We start from the raw sequence: 26203 nt of genomic DNA on the forward strand, positions 1-26203 counted from the left end.
TGGCATGTTGCTCATTAATATGCACTGTTCCCTTTAAATAAATCAACTGAATTAAAATGTATATACAAAATACAACACCCTTAATGTAAGGTTTCCTCTTCTTTCCGCTTCTTTTTAAAATGTTTTACTCAACTATTGCAACCAAACTGGGCTCATCTTCAAATCTCTTCTCATCTCTTACTCAATTTTAGTTCCACAAAAACTACATTGGGTGTCTGGAGAAGTCACGAAACTCACAGGTAGCATTTAAATCTCTTTTCATCTGTGTCTGATCTCACGTGAGATGATCTTTAAGGGCAGCAGCAGAGTTTTGGCTGCACACTGTAAAAGCATTTGGGGAATCGTATGAGTCAAAGTGATGCAAAGAAGCTCTGAGTATCGTGACTAGACGGCGAACAACGTGCTTTAACGTGGGTGAACTCAAAACCAAATGTGCTAAATTATGCCAGCTGGAAAACACGACTCCTTTTCAGCACATTTTATTACATTTGAATCACATCTAGGTGATAGACTTCTCTAGTGGATTGAAAAAAAAGAAGAAAACTTTCATTTTCTACCTGAATGTGAAACTGGTGGGGATTTCTGTCACATAAATGAGCCAAACCGATGTTAAACAGCGGCTTTCTCTGAACCACAGAAATGGGGACCTGATAGTACTGACAAGCCACCTTGCTCTGTCGTATATTACACAACCCATTAAGAAAGAAGGTCGAAGGGACAATAAGAGAAAAAGCATATGAATAAAAAAAGAAGCGCGAGCTCTTAAGAACGCACAGACAGGAAGTCAAGACCCTTTTCCTGATGCACCACAGAACTGTGGGTAAGCTTAAAGACGGTAAACAAGGCACACACGTCTGATCACGTGATCAAACTACATGTGTTTATATGATGACTGTAAAAGTTTCCTGTCTAAACTTTGTTGGTGTTTTTTTTTTTTTATTGTGCCATGTGTTGGACTGCCTGATTAACGGCTATACTTTCAGTTTTATCGAAACTGTAACTCCAATGCTTTCTTAATTTGAGTTTAATCTTGAGTTGCCATCAGATTCGAGATGAATAGCGCATTTATCAGGCAGCTACGAGATTCATCTCTGCAGCTTGTTTACTGTCGAGGGGTTTTTCTGGCTCGTAGTTGAAAAATAGTTCCGTTCGGGGCAAAGGGTGGGAAGCATTCATGCTTTCAGTCTGCCGATCTGGCCAAACAGTTTCTCTTCTGCACAATCACTTCCTGTTTTTTTGTTGTTTTTTTGTTGTTTTTTTACCAGCTGGTCTGAGGTGAACTCACAAACACATATCTGTGTGTGTTCTCTAAGCTACAGAATCTTGTAGCTCTTGAGTGCTCAAGACAGTAGCCTCTCATTAAACAGGAAGCCAACGTATCTAGCAGCACCAGACCACAACTCAGAAATATCAACACCTGCAACCCAAACTGAACAAACACAACTGAGATCATCTATTTATTTGCATGTTATGTGACTTGCTAAGAAAAAAGTCTGGCACAGAATTCAGAGAAAAGAAAAACCTGTTTTGTCTGTTTGCTAACGTTAGTTAGTGAACAGTTGTAAAGTCACGCTGCTGTTGTTGTTGTTGGCCCCTGCATTTCCCCTTTCTATGGTAGTACAACCGCCGTGGTTCGGGATCCACTTCCACGATGAGCGCGGTGTCTTTGTTCACTGATTGTGGTAAAGCTTAAGTACAAATAGTCTTAAACAGATATAAGAAAACAGGAAGGCAGGCTTCCCAGCAAGATTTTCACTTTGACAGAAGACGGCAACATTTTAAGAAGAAGAAAGAAATTGTCTGAAGAAACACGATTAATTTTGTTATTTAAGATGTTTGACTGGCTGCCAGCTGGAATCTACTGTCTTTCCTTCCCCACAAAATATCTGCTTCTTTACATTTATTTGCAGCTATAAATTCAGACATAAATAACTGGGAATGTACTGAATTAAACTCTGTGTGAATTCCAAAAACTAAAAGCCTCGTCTGATCTATTTTGGCTCATGAAACTCGCAAAAGTGGAAGGAAATCAAAAGAGGAAATAACCTACTTTAATTTATCTTTGTTCATTTAATAAATTACTTATGTTTTATTACTCTCACTGACGGGTTGGCAAAGCTATAATTTGATGATGTTGCCAAATCAAGAGGCAAAATTATGATCTATAGGTCTAATCTATAGATTTATTACATGAATAACTGGTTAATTAGTTTGTCTATAGAATAAGTGAGACTGTTTTTTTCTCCTTAAAGCCAAAAAGGTTGCATTGGACTCCTCTTTAACGTCTATACCATCATTGAAATTAAAGCATCAGCTTACAAACTATGTCCTTATTACTCAAAAATATGCCTCGTTCATGTCACTCATTCATAAAATGAAACAAGCCAAATGTTGCATCCCTCACAAGATTTTCAAATATTTCCCCTCAGGAGGGGAGGGGAGGGGGGGGGAATCGTTTTGTGGATCCACATTGTGGTATTGCTACTTTGAAAGATTTCCACCACTACCGCTACCTTCCAAATCCCACGTTGCCTTTGTAGTCACGTGTGACAACGCGTTGTAATATATATATATATATATATATATATATATAGATAGATAGATAGATAGATAGATAGATATATATAGAGATATATAGTTTACCATCGACTCGGTGACGTACTGAGTCCTCCTCTTATTTAACATCGAGAGAATTATTAAACATCTCTTTCATCACAGGCTTTTACTCACGCAGGTGCTCCCCTGCTGCCTGTATACGGAAATTAAATCAGCGTTAATAGCGTGAAAGTTCCAGAAAGTGACTCACTTTTCAGACACCAAACATGCCCTCATACCTGCTTGTTACTAATTCGGCTTCTACTTAAATTCTTATAAATTGGTTTTAGCTAATTGTTTCATTCTTTAGCTTAAAATATTTTTTTAAAGTCTCCTACATACATCACCTAAGACAGGAGGAGGGCGGGAGGTGGAGAGCGCGGTGTACTTTCACTTCGCGCAAACTTTTGGCGGACGGTCCCTTGGCTCGCGCGCAGAGAGAGAGAGAGAGAGCGAGAGAGCTGGTGAGGCAGCGCGCAGCCGCTCATCCGTCAGGGTCAGCGCAACATCAGCGCCTGACTGACTGACAGCGCACAGCACCGAGGCAGGGAGGCACTCCACTGCTTCTCAGGAGCCGTACGAGCGCTCGGATTTACAGCCCCTCACCCTGCTCATCTCCTCCTTACGGATAGATCCTGCAGCCGCCGGATCTGAGCGACCCACGTCTCCGTGATGTTCCGTCTTCCATCTTCACTGCGATAAAAAAACAACAAAAAGAAGAAGACGGGGGGAAAAAGGGGGAAAAGCCATGAAGAGATGACCGGGTTGTAGAGCTGACAGGCAAGTGTGTGCGCTAACAGGTTGGCAAGGCTTTCGCCATGACACAAGTTTTACTGACAACGGCGCAGCGTCACGTTTGCGTGTTGGATTGGATGCGCCGTATCTTTTTATTTCCATTCTAGCCTTTCATTTCAAAATATACAGATATATCACAGCGTATCTGACATCCATCCGGTCCCGTGAGCTTCATTTTAAAAGCTTAACATTTATTTATTTATCATTGTTTAGGCTGTGGGCACAAGTCAGCCTACATCTGTTATTCACATGCAGCGCACACAGCGCAAGTTTCCTCTTACCAAAGAAAATCAATAGTGTAGAATTACTTTACGTTGCAAACCCTACTTGTTCTCGTTGCACACACACTTCGTTACATTTGCGGGAAGCAGAAGCACATTTTCATTTTTCTGATTTGCATTTTATTCATCAGATGTACCAGAAAGCTGAAGTTTCTTTAAGCGCCGTTTCACCTGATTTGACCCTTGAATATTTCCTTCTGATCATTAAAGGCAGAACTGCACGTAGTAAAAGTGATAGAAGCACTCAGGTCGTCTTAATCTTTATATATATATATCTACATCTGTGTGCTCTTATATCACCATCAGGAGGAAGGGGATCAGGTGCAGGCCAGGTCCTTCAATAAGCTACCATTCATTCATGTTATTCACAACCTGCACATCCTCTTCCTTTTTCAGCTACAACCTCTTAAAGATGCATTATCCAGTGTTTTGGGAACAAACAGCAGACAGCTCATGCAGGGACACTTGTTAATAGTGGAAACATATTAACCCCGGCTGTGCTTGCTCTGTGTGTGGACAGCCGGCTCGTGTTCTGGTGAGCAGCAGAGGAGCTGGCAGTAAATGAGAGGCCGTCACCATGCCCCCAGGGAAGTATGGGATGCAGGAGGAGTGGGAGAAGGAGGGGGACCAGGCGATCAACATGGACTTCCTGCTGCCTACTGGGATCTTCCTCAAATTCCCCGTGTCTCGAAACGACACCATCAAAAACATCAAAAAGGTACAGTGTCCCTCCCACCCCAACCCAACGCTCACATGCATCGGCATCTGCTTTTAAAAGGGTCTCTGAAACCTCAACTCCTCACTGATACGTCATGTGTAATGTAATCGCACGTTGCGTCTATTATTAGAGAGCACTGTATTTCCAGGAGACTGTAATTGATTGACTGCAGCATAACAGCTCAGACGCTCAGACTGCAAAATCTTGTTGTCAGTCACAATAATACGCTTTTAAACAAATTGGTTGACTTAATGTTTTCTTCAGACATTAAACTAATTAAAACGCAGCCCCCGCTCAGACAATGCTCCCCGGTTCTGATGCTTCCGACAGAGAGGGAGCTTGCAGCTTTCCTCCCTGGGAAACACAGCCAGCACTCTGCCGAAGCAGATCTGCTGTTAAAATGTGAACGTGCTGCTGAACGGGCCAACACTTCTGCCACTTCGGGCTGTTTGATTTAGCTGCTATTAGGATGATTAAAAGATGAAATGGCCCTCCAGTCACTGCTAATTCACTAGGAATTTTAGGAAAGCTTTAGAAACAATGATTTTCTTGCTTTATTTCAGCTCATTAGATTAATCAGAGGATCATTTGCTTTTGTTTTAATTTTGAAAACAGTAACTGGACAGTCTTGGTTTTTTTTCTCATGAAAACTGGGCACGGCGGGTCATCAGAACTGGGGCTCTCGTGTTCATTTATCCCTCTTGTGTCTTATTTCAGATGGTTTGGAAAAATGCGAGAAGTGAGGCCCTGTTCTGTGGACTCGGCGATCCTGATGGATACGTCTTCACCTGCATCAACGAGACGGCGGAAAGGGAAGAGCTGGAGGAAGAATCGAGGCGCATAAGTGATGTGCGGCCCTTCATGTGTGTTCTGAGGCTGGTGGCGAGGGAGGGCGACCGGGTGGAGAAACTCACCAACGCCCAAATCAGCCTGTTAATTGGCAAAGGTGGGCCTCTGCAGTGTCTATAGAGGGGTTTTTTTTGTTTGTTTTTTTGTTGTTTGCTTTTAAGGGTTTGTGGTACTGTTCTATGAGATTAAATCAGTCATGATTACAGAGAAGAGTCATTAAGCTACAGAGATATTCCAGTCTGGCTCGAGTCCCCTGAATTGCTGCCCAGTCTACTAGATTTCTCAGAGTCAGACAGAACAAGTGACTGTATGCATTTAAAAAAAGAGAAATGAAATGAGAGTTTGTGACTTGCAACACTCATCCTGATAACGTCTTAATGTTTGCACAGCAGCTTTGATCTCATCCACTTGTTACCATTACTGTGGCTCTGTTATGTTCTTAGTGCCACAAAAAATGTCTTCTTTTGCTCAGTTGTTGATCCAGACCCCTGCAACAAGCGCCACAGCACACTTACAGCATGAGAACTGATGAAAAGTTGCTGTGGTTGTAGTTTTGAAGCCTTGGTTTGGAGAGTTAAAATGCTGATTGGAACAAAAGTATTCATATTTTTCTGAGACTAGAAAGTTAGCAGAATAACACTTTGCTCAAAAGGAGGAACGATTAACAAAAAAGCATTTTCTTTCTGAGTTACCGTATATCCAGGATGCTAATCTTCTTTTTTTTTTTTACAAGTAAAGCAGGTTGCTGACTAGCTATAAGCCAAGAATGTCAAATATAAAGCCTAGGGGCCAAAATCTGACCAGCAGAGATTTCAATCTTGCCCGCTTCACAGCTTTGAAAAATGTGAAGGTTTAAATTTGAGATATAGGTTTTACAGCCATTGCCGTTCATATTACACAAAAGTAATCATTAAATGACAGAAGCCTTCTTGTTTTTTCACTGCTGTAGGAATTTCTGGTTTTTACAGTAGGTTCACAGTAATTAAAAATAATTATTCTGTGAATTAACCAAAGATACTGTAAGCTAATGTAGCTAACCTGAAAAAGTAGGGCTCGGCTAGGCTAACTAGCTAAAGCTAATTTATTTGTTTAGCAATCCCCCCCTCTATTCTCATGTATTCTGAATATATTATGAGTGTAATGATAATTATTCTTTAGATAGTTATAATATGATTCCACTCATATTTTACGTGTAATTAACTTTTGAAAATTTCAGGGATAAAGTTTTCAAATATACAGACGTAAAGCTAAACGTGGCTAATAGCATTGTTACATTTTAGCCTATGTTTCTTATAGATTTAGTCAGTGAAAATTTGCTATTCTGATGGCATAATTTCTTTTCTGTGTTTTCTTTATTCATCTGAAAGTTTTTCGTGTTTCAGTTAATTAAATGATAAGCTAAGTTCTCCTTTTACTTTTTAACCAACTTTCCAGGTCTGCATGAGTTTGAAGCTCAGAAGAATGACGAGGTAATTGAGTTTCGGACCAAGATGAGGGCGTTTTGCGAAGAAAAGGCTCAAGATCGACAGAGTCTGCCCTGGCAGAAGTGGATGGAGTACAGCTTCCCATGTGAACTGGAGCCATGCCGCTCCCTGCCGCAGAGCCTCAAGTCAAAAAACAGCAAGAAGATCTTCATTAATGTCAAGTTTGAGGCTTCTGACGTGAGTTCATCAGTTGTTGTTTTCATGAGTCATACAGTCCAGTTTGTTCAAACTAATCAAATCTAATGTTCTGGTATGATGGGGCAGCAGGGAACCCGCAAAAAGCAAAGTAGCTTTGATTGGAAAAACTGTGGTTCCACCTTGTGCAGACACATTGTGGAGGTGATTTTAAGTAAATGTGATCACCTTTGGAAAGCCCCCTCCCACACCATAAACACTACCTTCAAAACAACACTCAGGAACAAGCAGCAATTTTATGATTTTCTGTAAAGCCGTACTCTTTATTTGAATGATGTTGTTTGTTGCTCTTACAGGAAAGCTTCATGCTACAGCAGGACCCTCATGACCTCCCCTTGGCTCTGATGAAGAGCGCTCTGAAGAAGAAGGCTACCGTTTTCCGCTTAATGCGACAGGAACCTGAAGACTACACCTTACAGGTCAACGGGAGATGGGATTTCATCTATGGGAAACACCCACTGTGTCAGTTCAAAGTGAGTTGATCGAATAAAATAAACTCTTGGAGCAGAAAATTGTGTGAAAATGCAGCATATTAAAATTTTTTTTACTTTATCACTTTAATTATTTCCCTTTTTTCACAGTTGGTTTTGTTGGTTTAATGACTCAGTCACATTTTTGTACATTATAAGTGTTTCAATACAACTGATGTTAAAAAAAAATGAATGTGTTTGGCAAAAGCTTTCTTATACTGGGTTGGAACAAGGCAAGTTTTTCCCCAAATTCTGGACTGGAAATTTTAGATGTTCGTATTGTGGCTTAGAGGCAAGTCCTGTGTAGGTTTGTCAAATTTTATTTTGGGTTTGTGTTTTTGTTGGATGATAATTCCCAAGAGTCCAATTTTCTTTCAGGCTCATTTTCTGCCATGATAGCTTTTGTATTTCGCTTCTAGACGTGTTGCAGAGAGGCATAAAAACGTGCTAACAAATAATCAGCACAGATGTCATTTTTCTTTCTGTTTTGCCACAAAGAAGTGTTTCAGAGGGCAACTAGGGGCCTTTATCCTCCTCGTTCCTGTGGACATGTGCTAGACTCAGTATGAACTATTCTACCTAATTTATTTCATATCAGCGTCCGTCTTTAAAAAAAAAAATACACATGCTCTTTGACATATTAACCCACAGCGCCTTTAAGATGAAGGTTTATCTATTTATTCACAAACTGAAAAACGAACTGTGAAAAGTTGGACTTTCTCTGCTGATCTTTGTTGAAACTGTGAATTACATTCTCTATATTCTAGACGAGTTGTTGTTTTCTCTGTGAATGTGTGCGAGTTTCTGTTTAGTGTCGTTTGTCTGCGTTCAGCCTGTGCAGGTGGGTCCATAATAACTGAAATGACTGTCAGTTAGGAGTAGGCTAAGTCAAGATTTTGGTGGCCGGAGACTCCACTGTTGATTTTGAAACTCCAACTACCTGCAGGGTTGACTCATATCTGTATAGCAGCCCTGCAGAAAGGAACTGCATCCATCCACACATAATGAGATTTGAGCTGCATTAACCTACAGCAAATGAACAGCCTTCAGGAGCTAACCAGCGCTATCAGAACACTGGGAAATATCTGTGGGTGAACTGACTGATGGCTGTGCCAGTAAATCGTCTGTTGTCTCTCTCCTCAGTACATCTTCTCGTGCTTGAGAAATTGCCAGAACCCCCACCTCACCATGGTGCACTACTCCACCGTCACCAAATGTCAAGAGGAGCAGGGCAGAATGTGCAGCCAGGTGTACAAGAGTCGCTCCTTATCCAGACCTCCTCCTCTGCCACTGAAGAAGGTGAGAGGTCAGGCGGTAGCTGTCGTTCATTAAAAGAGGAGCACGTGCTCTTTTTTTCCCCCCCTTTTCTCTTTTCTCGCAGTTGTTACTCGACTAGCCTGCGGACTTTGGCACACATGAAATAAGTCACGCAGCTCGGTGTAGATAATTTACATCTGACGGCTTGTCTTTCATTTGCTATAGTTGCGCATGCAGCGTACGTTGGAACTGCTTCAGCATAATAAAAACCATCGTTTTATAATGTTTTGAAACTTTTATCTGAAGCTCATCAGATAAGCAGCTAAAAATCTTTTGGCAGTTTTCTTCAGTTAGAAAGCCCCCCCCCAACTTTCTTTTGAAAGTAGATGTTACTTTGCGTCTACCCTCTTTTCATTTTTTTGAGTTGTTGCCAAACAGGAAATTGGAGCAACTGTGTGAATGCAAGGCAGTGAGAAATTAAATTCCCTTTTTTCCTCTGACTTCTTCCTACAGCAAAACACCTCCTCTCTGTGGTCCATCAATGAGCCTTTCCACATTCACCTGGTGCAAGGCAAACGAGTCAATGCAGACGAGGGAATGAAGGTCGGTGTGGTTTCGCGTGGGTTTTCTCTCACTTTGCTGCTCAATGAAATGTGGCATTCACTTGTTTACCAATATCTCAATTTCAGTTGTAGGAACAGCGGGGCTGACATGTAAATGACAAGGGGGGGTCACATGGTACAGACCACACATTTCCCATAATTCATCAAGGCGGTTGGTTAAAACTTCAAAACAGGAAGTGGGGAGTGTCTATCTGGTTTTTACGTCTCATTCTGAGGCCTAGATTCTAAGAAAAAAGACAGACTACATGCTCTCCCTCTTTCGCTTTCAAATGCACTTCTTTTTTTGAAGGCGTTGCATGTTACTATTGCAGACGGGCTCCTGACCTATCTCAAAATTTGACAACTGTCAGTGAGCGTACGAGAACAGCCAAAGGATGTGGAAACATCCGCTGATACTCCATGCTCGCCCTTCCGTGTCAGAAGAAAGAGTGAAAGAAAGAGTGGGAACTCTGTTAATGTGTGTCTGCCTTTGTAATTCTGTTTCATAACTAACTACATTACTGTTTGGATGGGTTATTAAGCGCAAGTGCACTCCTCGGTGCTGCTGCCTTAGAGCATCATGACTCATGACTAATTTTTCCTGCCGCATAATTATCAGTCATGTCTGTGGATGGCAGGCAGAGGTTTGAAAACACAACCCCTGGAGGGAAGGGGGGAAATCAGCTCATATATTTTGTAAATGTTAATTCGGACTATCTTGATTTGGCGAAAGGCAGGAGCTTAATGGTCGTGCAGTATTAAATTACGTCTCTGGCGGTTGTTTTTTCATTTGTGTCTGACTCTGCACGGAGACCTGTTTGCGCTTACGAATGTGTAAACTCTTTGACTCATAGCTCGAATTACACAGGAAACTCTGAATCATCTCGTGAAGTCTGTAAATCTTCCACAAACAATCACCTTCACACTAAAGTGCTAAAGTCTTCGGCTTCCAAACCACATGTCTTGCCTCCATCTAATCACTACTGTGTATCTGTGGTTCCCCTGCAGCTTGTAGTGCAGGCTGGTCTGTTCCATGGCAGCGAGCTGCTCTGTAAGGTGGTGACGAGCTCGGAGGTGACAGTGAGCTCCGAGCCGCTGTGGAATCAAAAGCTGGAGTTCGACATAAACGTGGCCGACCTGCCCCGCATGAGCCGCCTGTGTTTCGCGCTCTACGGCGTCATTGAGAAGACCAAGAAGCCCCGGGGCACCAAAAAGAAGAACAAGAAAGCGGTGAGTGTGTCAGTAACTTGTGGTGCTTTTGGGGTCTCGGCGTACTACTCGTTCGATTGAGCAGGCCAGTGTTTTGGGCTGGTGGTGTGAATTTGTTCGCAAGCACAAACAGATCTGTTTCCTCTCTTGTGTGTAGTGCGTGTAGCTTCTGTGTGGGTCTGTTGTTTCTGCTGCGTCGGGTTGTGCAAGTGTGCTTAGTGGCAAGGCTGCGGTTAACACTTCATCCGCTTCAGCCCTTTTATCTGCACATCGGTCCAAGGAAGGAAGGAATTGGCTAACATTTTCAAGGAATTCTAAATTCATCTTCACAGCCCTCATCTCTCTCTCTCACACACACACACACACATATATATATACACTTAGCGTTTAACCTTCTAAATTTACATGCTCGCTGACAGCTTAGAGGGGGAGGGGGATTAAGACATTACAAAGCAATTTTATCTACAGCAGGGCTTTGCAACATGTTGTTGATTAACAAGCATGAATTCAGAAAAGCCAACGAAGAGAAAGGCACAACAAAAGTGCACACATTAAATCCATGTAGCTGGATTTACACCTGCACCTCTTCTAGTTGTTTTAACAATTGTTCAGCTGCATTTTCAAAGGTTTATTCTGCTGTAAGGGCTGCAGCAGAAGACAAACGCTCTCTTTGATTGACTCTTTGCTAGTATATCGCATTACGACAAAAATTGAATGAGTGGAGGAGTGCACTAATGGGCCACGCAAACGGCTACATTTTTTTAAAGATATATATCAAACTGAGGATTAAAGACCTACTTCCCACTGATGTTTTAGGCAAACAAACACAACACAGGATATATATATATATATATATATATATATATATATATATATATATATATATATATACACACACGTGCGCCTACAACATTATGCATGACAGACAGCCTTTATATATAGCTTTGCATACATTTATACATGGCTGGCAAAGCATGCAAAAATGATGGGAAATTACATTTTAAAGAGTGGAGCACATAGTAATAATGGTGATAATATAAAAAGCATTGTAATCGTTTGCACAAAGCTTTACCGCTTATGATGAAGTTTTATTTCTAAACAAAAAAAATCAGAATAATTTGTGGTTTAACACTAAGATGAGCACATAATTGTTTAGCTACAGCTCCATCATTGAAAATAATTAGTTTTGACTATGAAGTATGTGCAGTGTTGGGAAGGTTACTTTTAAAATGTATTCCATTACAGAATACAGAATACATGCCCCAAAATGTATTCTGTAACGTATTCCGTTACGTTACTCAATGAGAGTAACGTATTCTGAATACTTTGGATTACTTAATATATTATCATGCTGTTTACAACTACATGAATGTACTATTGCTGTGATTTATTACTGTTACTGAAGGTCCGCGGCTCCAAACCGTAGTAAAGGGACCTCTGGCTAATACGGTGGGTTCTGTGTCGGCTCGTAGCCGAAAACTAGCTTAACTCTGTTGTCTGGGTCAACTTTGCTAGCAGAGACAGAGAGAGGCGTTGAAAGGCTGCTCCAACAGAACTTATTGTTTTTGGAGGAAACCACGAACACGGTGTACAGTCGAGTCTTAATAGCTTACTTACAGCTGGGCTCGTCAGGCTCTCTTCTTGGCTGCAGTGGTTATTATCATATTTACATGCTTCCAGCTCCCGTTTTTGCTCGATGACAGCTCGTACTTTTCCTTTTTCTCCCTCCCTCGCTCAACGACACATAACGGGTACAGCAGTCCATTCTCCCTGCAGCACGGACTACACTGCCTATGATGCTACATTCTTTAGAGCTATACCGGTAGCATTCTGCCTATTAGCTTAGCACAACAACAACAGGCGCTCTCTCACCCAGGAAACACGCAGAGAGAGCGTCACCCTGTAACCATGGCAACCGTAACGCTGCTACCTGGAACAACAGAACGTAGCTGTCAAACAAAACCCAAACAGTCCTGACCCGCCACAATATGAAACAGGGAAGTACCGCCGTGTAATCCATTTATTTCAACAAAGTAACTGTATTCTAAATACCACCTTTTTAAACGGTAACTGTAACGGAATACAGTTACTCATATTTTGTATTTTAAATACGTAACGGCGGTACATGTATTCCGTTACTCCCCAACACTGAGTATGTGATACGAGGGCGACACTTCAGTGTAATTGTTAAACTGAAAAATTAAGGCTGATCAGGACACCTGAAGGTCTGCGAGGCAAACACTCCAAGAAAGAGTCATTTGTTTGCCAAAATCCAGTCAGCAACTGAACGCTGGTTTAGCTGACTGGGTTCAGCAGGACATTTTGTAGGACAAGTATTTTGTTTGGCTAATGCAAAAAGTTCAGATCTGCCCAGAATCCAATTACAGTGTGTCTTCCCCTGTGTCCTGACACAAGGAAGGCCCAAAAATATAGTTTAAAAAAAGCACAAAATGTAGATACTAATGACAATAACACCTGATCTGACATTAATGCACCAATTATCTTTAAAACATTTATTACATTAACTGCTGAATCAGTCATTCAACTGACAGAAATTCACGAGCAGCTACTAATTATTAGTAATTTAAGAGAATTTATGCTTTTCTTTTCTATATAACAAGACGTTTCCAGCAGAGAGAGATTTTTAAACTTTTAACCTGAGGGGAAAAAACATGCTTTTGATAAAATAAATTAATTAATTGACACTGATGCCATACACATTTCTGTTTATGGTCAAAATGACAAATATTTGTTAAAAAAGCTCCACTCGGTATGTTACTAGCAAACAAATTAAGCGCTTTGAAGATGCGATTTAAAGATGAAACTGATTTAATCAGCGGTTTAATCTGTTTAAAAGCTTTACCTCTCATTTTATTAATACATGCAAAATTTAATATGTTACTTTAACTATAAGCAAGTTGGATTAAAGGGCTTCAGCAGCTTCTTCTTTTATGTCATATAAATGAATATAAAATATGTCCTGTTCAGGACGGTGCACAGCTGCTACAGTGGTGGCAGTACACTCAAATACCACATTTGAAAGAGCCCCCACAAACCTCCCCTGTATACAACGAAAGGTACAGTGAACAAGAACAACAAATTCCCCTTTTACTGTAGTCGCAGTATCTTCTGTTTTGAAGCGACGCAGCAGCTGTGCGCTTGAGTTTGTGCAGACCTCCAAAACATGTAGCCCAGGTGTGTTTTATGGCCATTAAGACCACTTCTGCTTTCTGAGCCACTTCTCTCTTTGTTTGCCTGGAAGAGAAGTCCTGCAGCCAGACGGCAGAAAGGCAGGCGGAAGTTGAGCTATTTTAGCCGCTCTTGTTTATGTGCACCGCCTTTTTCTCTTCTTTTTTTTTTTTAACTTGAATGTGTTAACTGTGTTTTTGTTGTTTTTAACACACCGAAATAATGGAAGTCATTTTTCTACTGATTTCCTGGAACCCAAATTCCCTTTTTAGAGAACTTTAGAAGTTATAAATACAAACGAATCACTCTCCTAACGTTTTATTGTCATGTTTTTGGAGGCGGTTGTAAGTCTAACGGTGAATTAAATTAAATATACCAAAATCAAGGATCAGAGTGTTTATTGCAATTAGAATATTAAAGTTTTGAATTCAAGTGAAGCTTTAAAATAAAGCACATGTTGGGCAGGAGATGGTTAATTATTCAAAGCATTTTAGATTAAAGAATAAAAAAGCTTTGCCTTTAGAGAATCTTGATTTTAATTTTTCATGATGCAAAAAAAAAAAGAAAAAGATTTCCCAGTCAAACGTTTTTATCTTCAGAGAGGAAAAGAGCTTGAAATATAAAAGATTTTTATTGCCCAAGTATTGCACATGATTTTATTACAACTGAGGAAACATAATTCAGCTCAGAGGTTCGTTTTCCTCTGTACATCTTTTACATTCTCAGTTTTAAACCATTTCCAAGATCCTCAAGTTTGAAGATGGTGTGTGAAGTGAAACTTTGTCATTTCAGGATTGTCCAATAGCCTGGGTGAACACCATGGTGTTTGACTACAAGGACCAGCTGAAGACTGGGGAGTTCCACTTATCCACATGGCCGTCTGTTCCTGGTACTTTTCAGCCTTGCCTCTTCTTACATTTTCCTCCTCTTCAAAAAATAAAAAAAACACCTCCTCCACAACACTTTGAAGCACACAGAGAGCTTCTGAAATGCCCGGAGTGACACGTCTTACCACCCAAATCACACATAGTGACACATTTTGAAGAAGAAGATTCCACCAAATGGAACATTTCATCATTTCATATATGATATTTTTATCACAGATGAGAAAAGTGACCTGCTGAACCCGATGGGAACTGTTGAGAAGAACCCTAACGTGGACAGCGCCGCTGAGCTTCTCATTCATTTCCCCAACATCCGGCCACACCCCCTCTACTACCCTCCACTTGAAAAGGTACTATCTCCCAAAAGACTACACAAAAAAAGTTACAATTAAAACAAAAAAGGTGAACTAACGTGAAGTACAGTGTAAAATTTTATTAAATTTAATGGAATATAGTTAAATGAAATTTATAGGATTTGTATACATTCAGTTTATACCAAAAAAACATTTTCTTTAATGATGAACTATTTGAATAAGTCATTTTATGATTTTATGTATTTCATTTTAATTTTACACAGAATTATTGTTTCATGTTTATTGAGGCTGAAGTACATATTTGGATCTTTGTTTGATGACAGTCAGTTCAATCAATAATCCTCATGTGTTGTCAGATATGTGACATGGAGAGGAACGGTGATCTAAGTTTAGCCACTAAAGACGAGGTAGGACTCACATGTGACAAATTTTTCATAGTTAGAATTTTTGTTTTGTTTTTAAAGCAGAAAATTTAATAACTTTGTGTGTGGATCATGTGCTCTCTGTAGCACTCTAAGCTCAAACAAATCATGGACAACAAAAACTACACCGAGTTTTTCGAGGACGAGAAAGAGCTCCTGTGGAAGCTCCGCACCGAAGTCCGCGATCATTATCCTGAAAGTCTGTCCAAGCTCCTCCTCATCACCAAGTGGAATAAGCGTGAGGATGTAGTTCAGGTACGAGTAAAGCGTTATTTATTCTTTGTATTTTTCACTGATGTCTGTAAGTCGATCTGGAGATGTAAAACCTTTTGTTTCAGATGATTGGCTTAGCTTTAAGGGTTAAATTGGCCAAAATTTCAAACAAGGAGTGAACGAATCAGAAAAAAGCTCAAAGAAGTCAAATTTTTCATCTGAAATGATAGTCTATATAGGATTATTGATTAAAACTGGGAGAAATACTATGTAGTGTAGATAAGTGTGTATCTGTGTGTGTGAGTGAAGGGTCTATAATTCTTTACAGTTACACATATCCATATCAGTATGTATTCTTAGTTTTTTATATACAGACAACTAATATGTCTGGGGGCGATCGTGGCTCAAGAGTTGGGAGTTCGCCTTGTAATTGGAAGGTTGCCGGTTCGAGCCCCGGCTTGGACAGTCTCGGTCGTTGTGTCCTTGGGCAAGACACTTCACCCGTTGCCTACTGGTGGTGGTCAGAGGGCCCGGTGGCGCCAGTGTCCGGCAGCCTCGCCTCTGTCAGTGCGCCCCAGGGTGGCTGTGGTTACAATGTTGCCATCACCAGTGTGTGAATGTGTGTGTGAATGTATGGATGACTGGACGTGTAAAGCGCTTTGGGATCCTTAGGGACTAGTAAAGCGCTATACAAATACAGGCCATTTAATAGTTTATATTGGGTGTTTTATTTTGTTTTAGCAAACGTCCATGAATGCCAGCGGTACTTCATTATTTTACACTTTCAAAATAAAGTTCTATCTATAGAAAACAGGCAACCACGAGCTCTGATCTATGTAATATAATATTTATTTATAATATTATGTTGGATATATTTACCAACCACAGAGGTCTTGCAGTAAACCTTTGTTGTAACAAGAGCAAGAAAATATGTGACTTTACAGGTTTTTGGAGCTTCAAAACTAAGGAATGTTTTATTTTTTATAGTGAATCATGCAAAATTATAGTAATGTCATTGCCGCTTAAAGAAATATCGAGTTGTGAATTAACATCAGCAGCCTGCTTTAATCTTCAAATTGTCAAAATCACCTTGATTTTTCTCATCATGTTAGAAAATAATTATTGGATTCTCCTCAGATGGTGAATTTACTGAGGAACTGGCCAGACGTCCCTGCCATCCACGCCTTGGAGCTCTTAGACTACAGTTTTCCCGACCCAGCGGTTCGTTCCTTCACTATCAGATGCCTCAGAAAGCTCAGGTACACACACATCTGTTTCAGAAGCTTACAGTGCCAGGCATGCTGTGTTGTGACTGTTAACCGCATAAGCCACATTTCTCTGCACACAGTGATGATGAGCTGCTTCATTATCTAATCCAGCTGGTCCAGGTCCTGAAGTACGAGTCCTACCTGGACTGCGACCTTACCACTTTCTTGTTAGAGCGTGCACTGTCCAACAGGAGGATCGGACATTTTCTGTTTTGGCATCTCAGGTGAGTGAGAAGGGGCTAGCTTTAAAAAATACAAGCTAGTTAGAAAAAAGGGAGCAGAAAGAAAAACAAGATCGAGTCAGCTTTTTGTTTGACTGGAGATTTGTGTCTATTGTAGGTCAGAGACTCATGTGGCATCTGTGGGTTTGCGCTTTGGCCTGATTCTCGAGGCCTACTGCAGGGGAAATATCCATCACATCAAGCTCTTAACCAAACAGGTAATCACCTCCTGATTCTTACTCACCTTCGCTTTGATCTTGTGTGTTTTGAACTGATTCTCAGTCTCTTTGTTAACTCTCACACACGCAGAATGAGGCTCTGGGCAAAATGAAGGCCCTGAGTGACTTTGTCAAGTTGGGCTCCCAGAAGGTGACGGCAGAGGACCTGAAGCAGTGTATCAGACAAGAGTCTTACCTGGAGGCCCTGTCAGACCTTCTGTCACCACTCAACCCGAGCATCATCCTCTCTGAGATCTGGTTAGTGGCCCAGACAAACACACAAATGCAAACGCACACAAGAGAGCATAATTGTTTTATGCATTATTGTCCTCCTTATTGGATTTTGCAAAGGCCACTTTGGCTCCTTTTCTGGCTTTACTGAATAAAAAAAAAAAAACATTTAAGTGGTACATGGAGAAATTAACTCTTCGGTTGATTCAGGATCGCAGCAACTTACTCTCATTTCTCCCTCCTACAAACATACAGTGGGGCAAAAAAGTATTTAGTCAGCCACCGATTGTGCAAGTTCCCCCACTTAAAATGATGACAGAGGTCAGTAATTTGCACCAGAGGTACACTTCAACTGTGAGAGACAGAATGTGAAAAAAAAATCCATGAATTCACATGGTAGGATTTGTAAAGAATTTATTCGTAAATCAGGGTGGAAAATAAGTATTTGGTCACCTCAAACAAGGAAAATCCCTGGCTCTCACAGACCTGTAACGTCTTCTGTAAGAAGCTTTTCTGTCCCCCACTCGTTACCTGTATGAATGGCACCTGTTTGACCTCATCATCTGTATAAAAGACACCTGTCCACAGCCTCAACCAGTCAGACTCCAAACTCCGCCATGGCCAAGACCAAAGAGCTTTCGAAGGACACCAGGAAAAGAATTGTAGACCTGCACCAGACTGGGAAGAGTGAATCTACAATAGGCAAGCAGCTTGGTGTGAAAAAATCAACTGTGGGAGCAATCATCAGAAAATGGAAGACATACAAGACCACTGATAATCTCCCTCGATCTGGGGCTCCACGCAAGATCTCATCCCGTGGGGTCAAAATGATCATGAGAACGGTGAGCAAAGATCCCAGAACCACACGGGGGGACCTGGTGAATGACCTGCAGAGAGCTGGGACCAAAGTAACAAAGGTCACCATCAGTAACACACTACAACGGCAGGGAATCAAATCCCGCAGTGCCAGACGTGTTCCGCTGCTGAAGCCAGTGCATGTCCAGGCCCGTCTGAAGTTTGCCAGAGAGCACATGGATGATACAGCAGAGGATTGGGAGAATGTCATGTGGTCAGATGAAACCAAAGTAGAACTTTTTGGTATAAACTCAACTCGTCGTGTTTGGAGGAAGAAGAATACTGAGTTGCATCCCAAGAACACCATACCTACTGTGAAGCATGGGGGTGGAAACATCATGCTATGGGGCTGTTTTTCTGCCAAGGGGACAGGACGACTGATCCGTGTTAAGGACAGAATGAATGGGGCCAAGTATCGTGAGATTTTGAGCCAAAACCTCCTTCCATCAGTGAGAACTTTGAAGATGAAACGAGGCTGGGTCTTCCAACATGACAATGATCCAAAACACACCGCCCGGGCAACAAAGGAGTGGCTCCGTAAGAAGCATTTGAAAGTCCTGGAGTGGCCTAGCCAGTCTCCAGACCTCAACCCCATAGAAAATCTGTGGCGGGAGTTGAAAGTCCGTGTTGCTCGGCGACAGCCCCAAAACATCACTGCTCTTGAGAAGATCTGCATGGAGGAATGGGCCAAAATACCAGCTACTGTGTGTGCAAACCTGGTAAAGACCTATAGTAAACGTTTGACCTCTGTTATTGCCAACAAAGGTTATGTTACAAAGTATTGAGTTGTATTTTTGTTATTGACCAAATACTTATTTTCCACCCTGATTTACGAATAAATTCTTTACAAATCCTACCATGTGAATTCATGGATTTTTTTTTTCACATTCTGTCTCTCACAGTTGAAGTGTACCTCTGGTGCAAATTACTGACCTCTGTCATCATTTTAAGTGGGGGAACTTGCACAATCGGTGGCTGACTAAATACTTTTTTGCCCCACTGTATGAGCGCATTGTCAGTGTCGTCCTGGACAAAAAAAAATCTTTTTTATACAACAGCTCACAAAGGATATCAGTTATTGAGCAAAAATATATGTACAAGGATGAAATTTAACATGAGCGTTTTTGCTGTGACAGTACTGATAGATGCAGATTTATGGACTCCAAGATGAAGCCACTTTGGCTGATGTTCAAGAATCCCGCAGTTGAAGGAGACATGGTGGGCATTATCTTCAAAAATGGAGATGGTAAGAGACAAGAAGGTCGAACGTGCCTTTTTCAAGGTGCCTGGTTTAGTTTAAGGGCTGGTTTGCAAATTCAAATCTGCTGGGAAGATAAAAACTGTGGGTTTGGAACGAGTCATGCAAGAGACAAGTTAGGATTAGATATATCAATTTCTCCTTGTCACCTTTAGACCTTCGACAAGACATGCTGACCCTGCAGATGATCCAGCTCATGGAGAATCTGTGGAAGAAAGAAGGTCTGGATCTCAGGTAGGAGCTGGTTCTTACAGCAATTGCCTCTTGTGCACGGGGAAATCTTGTCCGCCAGCCGTAACGCTGTTCATTTTTTTTGGCAAACACAGGATGATCCCGTACGGCTGCCTGTCGACCGGGAACAAAATGGGGCTCATCGAGGTTGTGAAGAACTCTGACACAATTGCCAACATCCAGCGTAACAGCAGCAACAGCGCCGCTACCGCTGCCTTCAACAAGGACGCCTTGCTTAACTGGCTCAAATCGAAGAATCCCGAGTGAGTACGATGAACTCTGGCACAATGGCAACTCTCAGAAGCTCTCAGATTGTTATCTTATTTGGTGTAGACACTCTGTAGAGGTGATGACCCTATTTAACCTCAAAAAGCAAAGCAAATTAGGTGCATTATACACACAGCCAAGCATGACATAAAACCACCAGTGGGGCGAGCTAATCCGCATATGCACCCTTTTCCCCCCATAAACCTCCCTCAGGTTGTTGTGGGGACTTCCCCAAGTCCTCCTAGGACAGCGCCGACTTGTCTGGTGTCAAGAAAGAAGTTTTTCAATTTGAAATTCGCGATAACATCATGTGAATTTTCCTAAGCGGCATCTCATCATTTCATCGACTCCTCTTGATTTTAGCACAAAGTAGCCGCGTATATTGAGCCACAGATGGGTATTGATATTTTTTAAGTAAAACAATAATATTTTTGCGATTAATTATCCATTTTTGTTCATGTGGAAAAGAAGGGGGAGGGGAAGGACAGAAAATAAGACTTAAGAATATGAAAAAAAGGGTGTTTAAGGCACACAAGCCTTCATCCTATTCCCAGTCCCATTCAGGAAAACTTGCATAGTTTGATATAAATATTTCACTTCTTGTGAGCAGTGAACAGTAAAGTGTTTTTTCCTTGTAGCATTTTAAAACCGGATAGAGCAGCACAAAGTACCCCGGCTGGCTGCATCTTTAGCAGCATAAAATGAGAGTAGATTTTTATTTGATGCCAGACAGTCTGAAGGTCTTGTCTATTCTAAAAGCTCCTTTAAGAAGTAATGAATAATCCTCTGTACTTCACGTTGGTGTGTCCAGGCTGATGGCCCCACAGAATACAAAGATAATTAGCCCGGACACTGCAGCGCGAGAAAATTAGTACAAAAAACACAATGAACCCTCCGCACGTCTAGGCTGCGTTAATCAGCCACAGGAACTCCTCTTTGAACATTTCATACGCTCTGTCGCCGATGACACTCTGCTTCATGGCTGTGTTTGTGTAATGCAGGCTGATATAGGAAATATAAGAGAAGTGTGAAAGCACTGTAAGAACACAACTCGCTCACGTTCTGCTTCCTCGTTTCTGTGACCTTTCATGTCACCAGGGACAAACTTGATCAAGCGATAGAGGAGTTCACGCTGTCCTGCGCTGGCTACTGTGTAGCTACTTACGTCTTGGGCATTGGAGATCGTCACAATGACAACATCATGATCAGGGAAACTGGACAGGTAAGAGTTACTGCACGTTTGAATCTCAGCAAAATTATGTTGCGGATTGATGTGTAATGTTTTTGGTTGGAGTTGGTAAAAAAAAAAGTGCTTTGTAATAGTCTAATAATTTTTTGGTGAAACATGCTGGAGTCAAATTGTTTAGGTCAGTTTGGGAGACGTAGTGGCTAAAGTGAGACTTTGCTTTTTAGCTGTTCCACATTGATTTTGGGCACTTCCTGGGCAACTTCAAGCGGAAACTGGGGATCAACAGGGAGCGCGTGCCTTTTATCCTGACGTATGACTTTGTCCACGTGATCCAGCAAGGACGAACAAACAACAGTGAGAAATTTGAGAGGTACAATAAAAACATGTAACTCTAACACACGTACATAGTTATAGTTATAGACGGTGGCACAATGGTGCAGTGGCAAGCACTGTCCTCTTGGAGCCTTTCTGTGTGGAGTCTGTGTTGTCTGTCTTGGCTCTAATAGACCGTGTACCCTGGCATAGGAACCAGGCACCTTGTGACCCTGAATTGAATAAGCAGTAAAGGATGGATGGATTGTTCTGGGGTTCTGCTAACTTATGAAACGTGCTTGTTTTTGCATCTTTTGCATCAGGTTCAGGGAGTACTGTGAGCGGGCCTATAAGATCTTGTGTCGGAACGGGACGCTGTTTGTCAACCTCTTCGCCATGATGAAGGCAGCGGGGCTACCTGAACTCACGTCCTTCAAAGACATACAGTATCTAAAGGTACGCCACAGTTATGATGTAGCAGTTCATGATTATGTGGAGAATGACAACAATGTTAATAATTAGTGGTTTCTTGTTTTTAAAAGGACTCTTTAGCGCTGGGCAAAACAGAGGACGAGGCGCTGAAGAACTTCAAAGTAAAGTTCAACGAAGCCTTGCGGGAAAGCTGGAAGACCAAGGTCAACTGGATGATGCACTCACTGGCCAAAGATAATAGACCATGAAGAACACTGAACCAATGAAACATGAGGCCCAGCGAAATACATGGATTTTTAACTTATACACATAAACACAGTCGAATATTTTACTTGACAGAAGGAATTCAAAGACTGAAAAGCTCTTTAGCAAACGTTTACATCTCAGTGGCCTGTATGTGGTAAATAACAACTAAGCAGAGGCTTCCAAAGATAATGAGATAATCCTGGAGCATCACTTCCACACACACAAGTATTTTCACAGTGAAGAAAATCCATCGCACTCATCCTCCTCCCATATATCAGTGGAATGTCTTTGCCACGAGGAGCATTTCAACCCAGAGAATAAACCTGTTTTTGATTTGCTGAAATTGCTACTTGAAAACCACCTGCTCATGCAAAGTGTCATGAATCACCGAAACAGAAAGTTCATCTCATCGACTGCATTACTCAACAGGGAGCAAGCTGCAAACTAACTTTATGATGACTTGAGGCTGTGTTCGGCAGGGAACAGCAGTTTCACCTCAAGACTTTCGTACGGTTTACAACCCACGATAGCTGTTATGAGGTTATTTCCTCTCATTTCAACTGTATCTTTGCAAAAACGTGTCTTTTTTTAAAAAATATATATATTATCATTATTGTATTTTTATTTAACTGTGGTAACTACTTAATGAGTGCTGATGTACTTGTTAGGTCGCAAAGGATATTTCAAAAAGAGGTTATGCTTTTTGTTGTTCTAACATTGTTGTCTAATGTTGCCTTGAAGAAGAATATGTGCCAATACACATGAAGCATTTTATAGTATAGTCTAAGAAAATGTAGGACTTTTATTTTGAAAACATGACTGTGTACCAGGCTGTGTGTACCTATAGCTAAAGGTACCCTGATACTACTCTTATTTTAAGAAATACACTTACTTGCCTTTTAGCTTAAGTGAGATTTGAGTATACTAGGTTTATCCTATCCATTTTAGGGTACTAGGGAAGGTGGAGCTAATATTATGTGGTATTGAGAAAGGGGCGGGGTAATGTCCCTCCTCGCATCCATGGACATCTATGGACAATTTTGGATGATCGGTTAATCAAACAAGCATATCTTTGGACCGTGGGAGGAAAGACCTCACAGGGATACGCACAGGAGAGAAAGACTAGCTGCTTTGCTTTAACTATGCTAAGCTAAGCAGACTGTCTGCTGACTCCAGCGTCATATTTAAAAGACACCATGAAAGTGTAATCAGTTTTATTTTAGATTATAAAAGTTACAATTCTATTTTATTTTTCTATTCCCTTTTTCTCGAGAAATATACGATTTTTTTTATGCGCAAGGCAAAGATCTCATATATGTTTGGTGAAAAGAACAGAAAAAAAAGCTTCAGCAGGTCCCAGAATAAGACAATCCGTAGACTCATGTAAGCCATAGACTTGTGGATGTTTTTCTCAAAATGCAGTATTGATGTCATGCCTTCTTTGAAAGTGTAAACCTGGACTAGGTCTATGATCTTAGAAAGAGCAGTACGCATCTGTGAGTGTGTGTGTCTGTGTGTGTGTTCTCTAATATTTAAATATGCACTTAAACTGTGATCTCCATTGCATTTTTTAATGGGTGTACAAGGTGCCATGAGGGCGATTTCATGCTTGCAGTGTCAAGCACAACCACACTTTGACATATCTGATGCTGTAAAATATGGTGTTTATTTAAAGTGAGCTCGTATGCTGTGTCATTTCATTTTGTGGTGCATTCGCATTACTTTACATGCTGTATGTCATTCCGTAAGTCGTGCAGGGTCCACTTGAATGAAAGAAAATAATGTGCTATTTATAGCCTCTTTTATTTTTGCAAAACGGTTTAAAAGGTCTCTACTTTTTGTACAAGTCTCTGTACAGTTAGAGCAAGTGTAGGTGTAGATTACACAGCATGAGGATTTAAGGTACCTTAAACTACTGAGCGATTCACTGTGGAACAGACCTAAAATACAGCTCGCCAGTGTCCTTCAATGTGGGCTCCACTAAGCACTGCATGTTTAAGTCAGGAAAAATGAATTAATGGGCTACTCTTTGTTGTGTGTTTTTTTTATTTTGCAAATTGTAAAGTATATTGCTGAATCAGTTTCAGGCTCTGCCCTGATCGACATGCGTGCAGCTAAAAATTATGAGATGCAGTATAGACTTTTCTCTGCATCCTGTTTTTACTTATGCTTCAGTTGTTATGAGGAGGTAAACACGATGTCAGTAAACAGAGTGTAAAGGGAGAACTTTCTAGAATCAAGCCATTTGTTAGCTGAATGTTACGCTCGTTTTTGCAACTTCAAATAGGCAGATTGATTCGAAAAAGGCCAAATCCACCAAAGTCACCCCCATGTTCCACTTCTCCCTAAATATTCATCAGCATTTCAAGTCTGAGGGACTTGCTTATCTCCAACTATTCTTTAGGTCATATCAGTCTGGTGTGCAACACCACTACAAAAATAAATTACTAGTTTCAGTACCTCCTTATACACAGTAGCCCCCTTGTTTATTAGAAACATTCGCAGTTTAGCTTCCATATTTGAGGAAGTGGCAATAAAGTGATTTGTGATAATGTACAGTGGTTTTTGCAGATGTGATAAAGTCCAACAAATGTGTCCGCATCTGTTTATTGTTTTGGTGTAGATGTTGGTCACAGATATTGCAGTCTGGCCTGATTATCTGTATTAAGTATGAGTATGTTGTGGAAGCTATGTAAAACCATGACTGCTTTTTTGTGTTTTTCTCTCTTACTTGATCATATTTCATCGAAATATTTGAGAGTGGTAAAGCAGTATCAACTTTTCTATTCAATTGGCTAATAAGTTTCTTGCAGGAATGTCTTTTTGAAAAGTAAGAATCTGAATTGATGGTTGTTTTTTTGTTTTGTTTTTCAACAAAAACATTTGAAAATTATATTTTTCATTGGACATCAATTAAAAGTGCTACAAAACTAACTGAGTGGTTCTTTGCAAAAGAATTTTGTGAGCTTTCTCTTAAATCAGGAGTGTCACATTCAGTTTTGCTTATAGGGCATATATGGCCCAATTTCACCGCAACAGAAGTAAAAACCTTTGCATGTAATGAACAATCCAGACACAAAACAGGTGATGGACAGCCTGAGGTATCTTATTGAAAAACTATTACACACGGAAGTGACTCGGAGATGTGTGACGGTGAGTCTCATTTAAAAACATATTACAACATAATCCCTGCCTGTTTGACCCAGGTGACTCCTTTTTTTACTTTTATTTTTATTAGTATTATTTTTCTTTTTAACTTTTTAATATAGTTATAATTATAACTAATTATAATCACAATCTATAAAAGCTATACTTGTGTAGATATAAGTATAGCTATATAAAGCTATAAGGTTCCAACTTGTAGTTAGAGACTCATTTATACTTTAATAGCCATATGTATGATGATAATATGTTATATGATAATACTAACAAAAAAGAAGATGACGATGACAATGGAAAGAGGAAATAGGATGATGATGATAATGATGGCTATTAGTATTTTGTTATTTTATAATGGTTATGATTATTGTTATTAACTACGTTTAATTTATTTCTTCTTCTCTCTCTCTTGAGCCAAAAACTAACAAAAGTAATGCCTGTGTTCAGCTTTTACGCACCACACATCAAACACACCTTCAACATTATCCTGTGTCTTTGTTTTTTTTATTTGAATGTATGTTATTTGTATTTAAATGCACAGTTTGTCTGTCTTGTCCTAATTTGTCCTGTTGTTTTGTTAGTGTAGTATTGAAAAAAAGAGTCTACACCACAGTTAACCTCCAAAATAAAAATTAATAAATAAATAAAATTAAACAAAATAATTTTAAAAATAAATAATCAATAAATAAATAATTTTATGCTCACAAACTCACATGAATGTAATTTAACTTGAGTTTATAGACCTAAACGAATATATTCTTTTACAATTTATGATTCCTTTAACTTATGAAGAGCTAGAAATACCTTCTGTACATTCTCACTACTTTGTATTAATTCCG

The 26203-nt window shown here is 40.4% G+C and overlaps 1 protein-coding gene across 1 annotated transcript; it reads left to right on the plus strand.

Moving 5' to 3' along the window:
• Window positions 1–3101: 3101 nt before the first annotated feature.
• Window positions 3102–25139, plus strand: pik3cd (phosphatidylinositol-4,5-bisphosphate 3-kinase, catalytic subunit delta). The gene is made up of 23 exons (XM_087833695.1): window positions 3102–3375; window positions 4192–4389; window positions 5107–5335; window positions 6673–6899; window positions 7214–7390; window positions 8531–8686; window positions 9158–9247; window positions 10255–10476; window positions 14437–14533; window positions 14748–14878; window positions 15199–15249; window positions 15352–15519; window positions 16615–16736; window positions 16826–16969; window positions 17085–17184; window positions 17276–17442; window positions 19407–19516; window positions 19684–19762; window positions 19855–20022; window positions 21125–21248; window positions 21440–21585; window positions 21851–21983; window positions 22070–25139. Exons 2-23 carry the CDS (start codon window positions 4249–4251, stop codon window positions 22205–22207), a joined length of 3120 nt encoding a protein of 1039 aa, XP_087689821.1. The 5' UTR covers window positions 3102–3375; window positions 4192–4248; the 3' UTR covers window positions 22208–25139.
• Window positions 25140–26203: the final 1064 nt, after the last annotated feature.

This window comes from Neolamprologus brichardi, chromosome 20 (genome assembly GCF_056152115.1).
Source record: "Neolamprologus brichardi isolate AB-2024 chromosome 20, ASM5615211v1, whole genome shotgun sequence".
Taxonomy (NCBI): Eukaryota; Metazoa; Chordata; class Actinopteri; order Cichliformes; family Cichlidae; genus Neolamprologus; species Neolamprologus brichardi.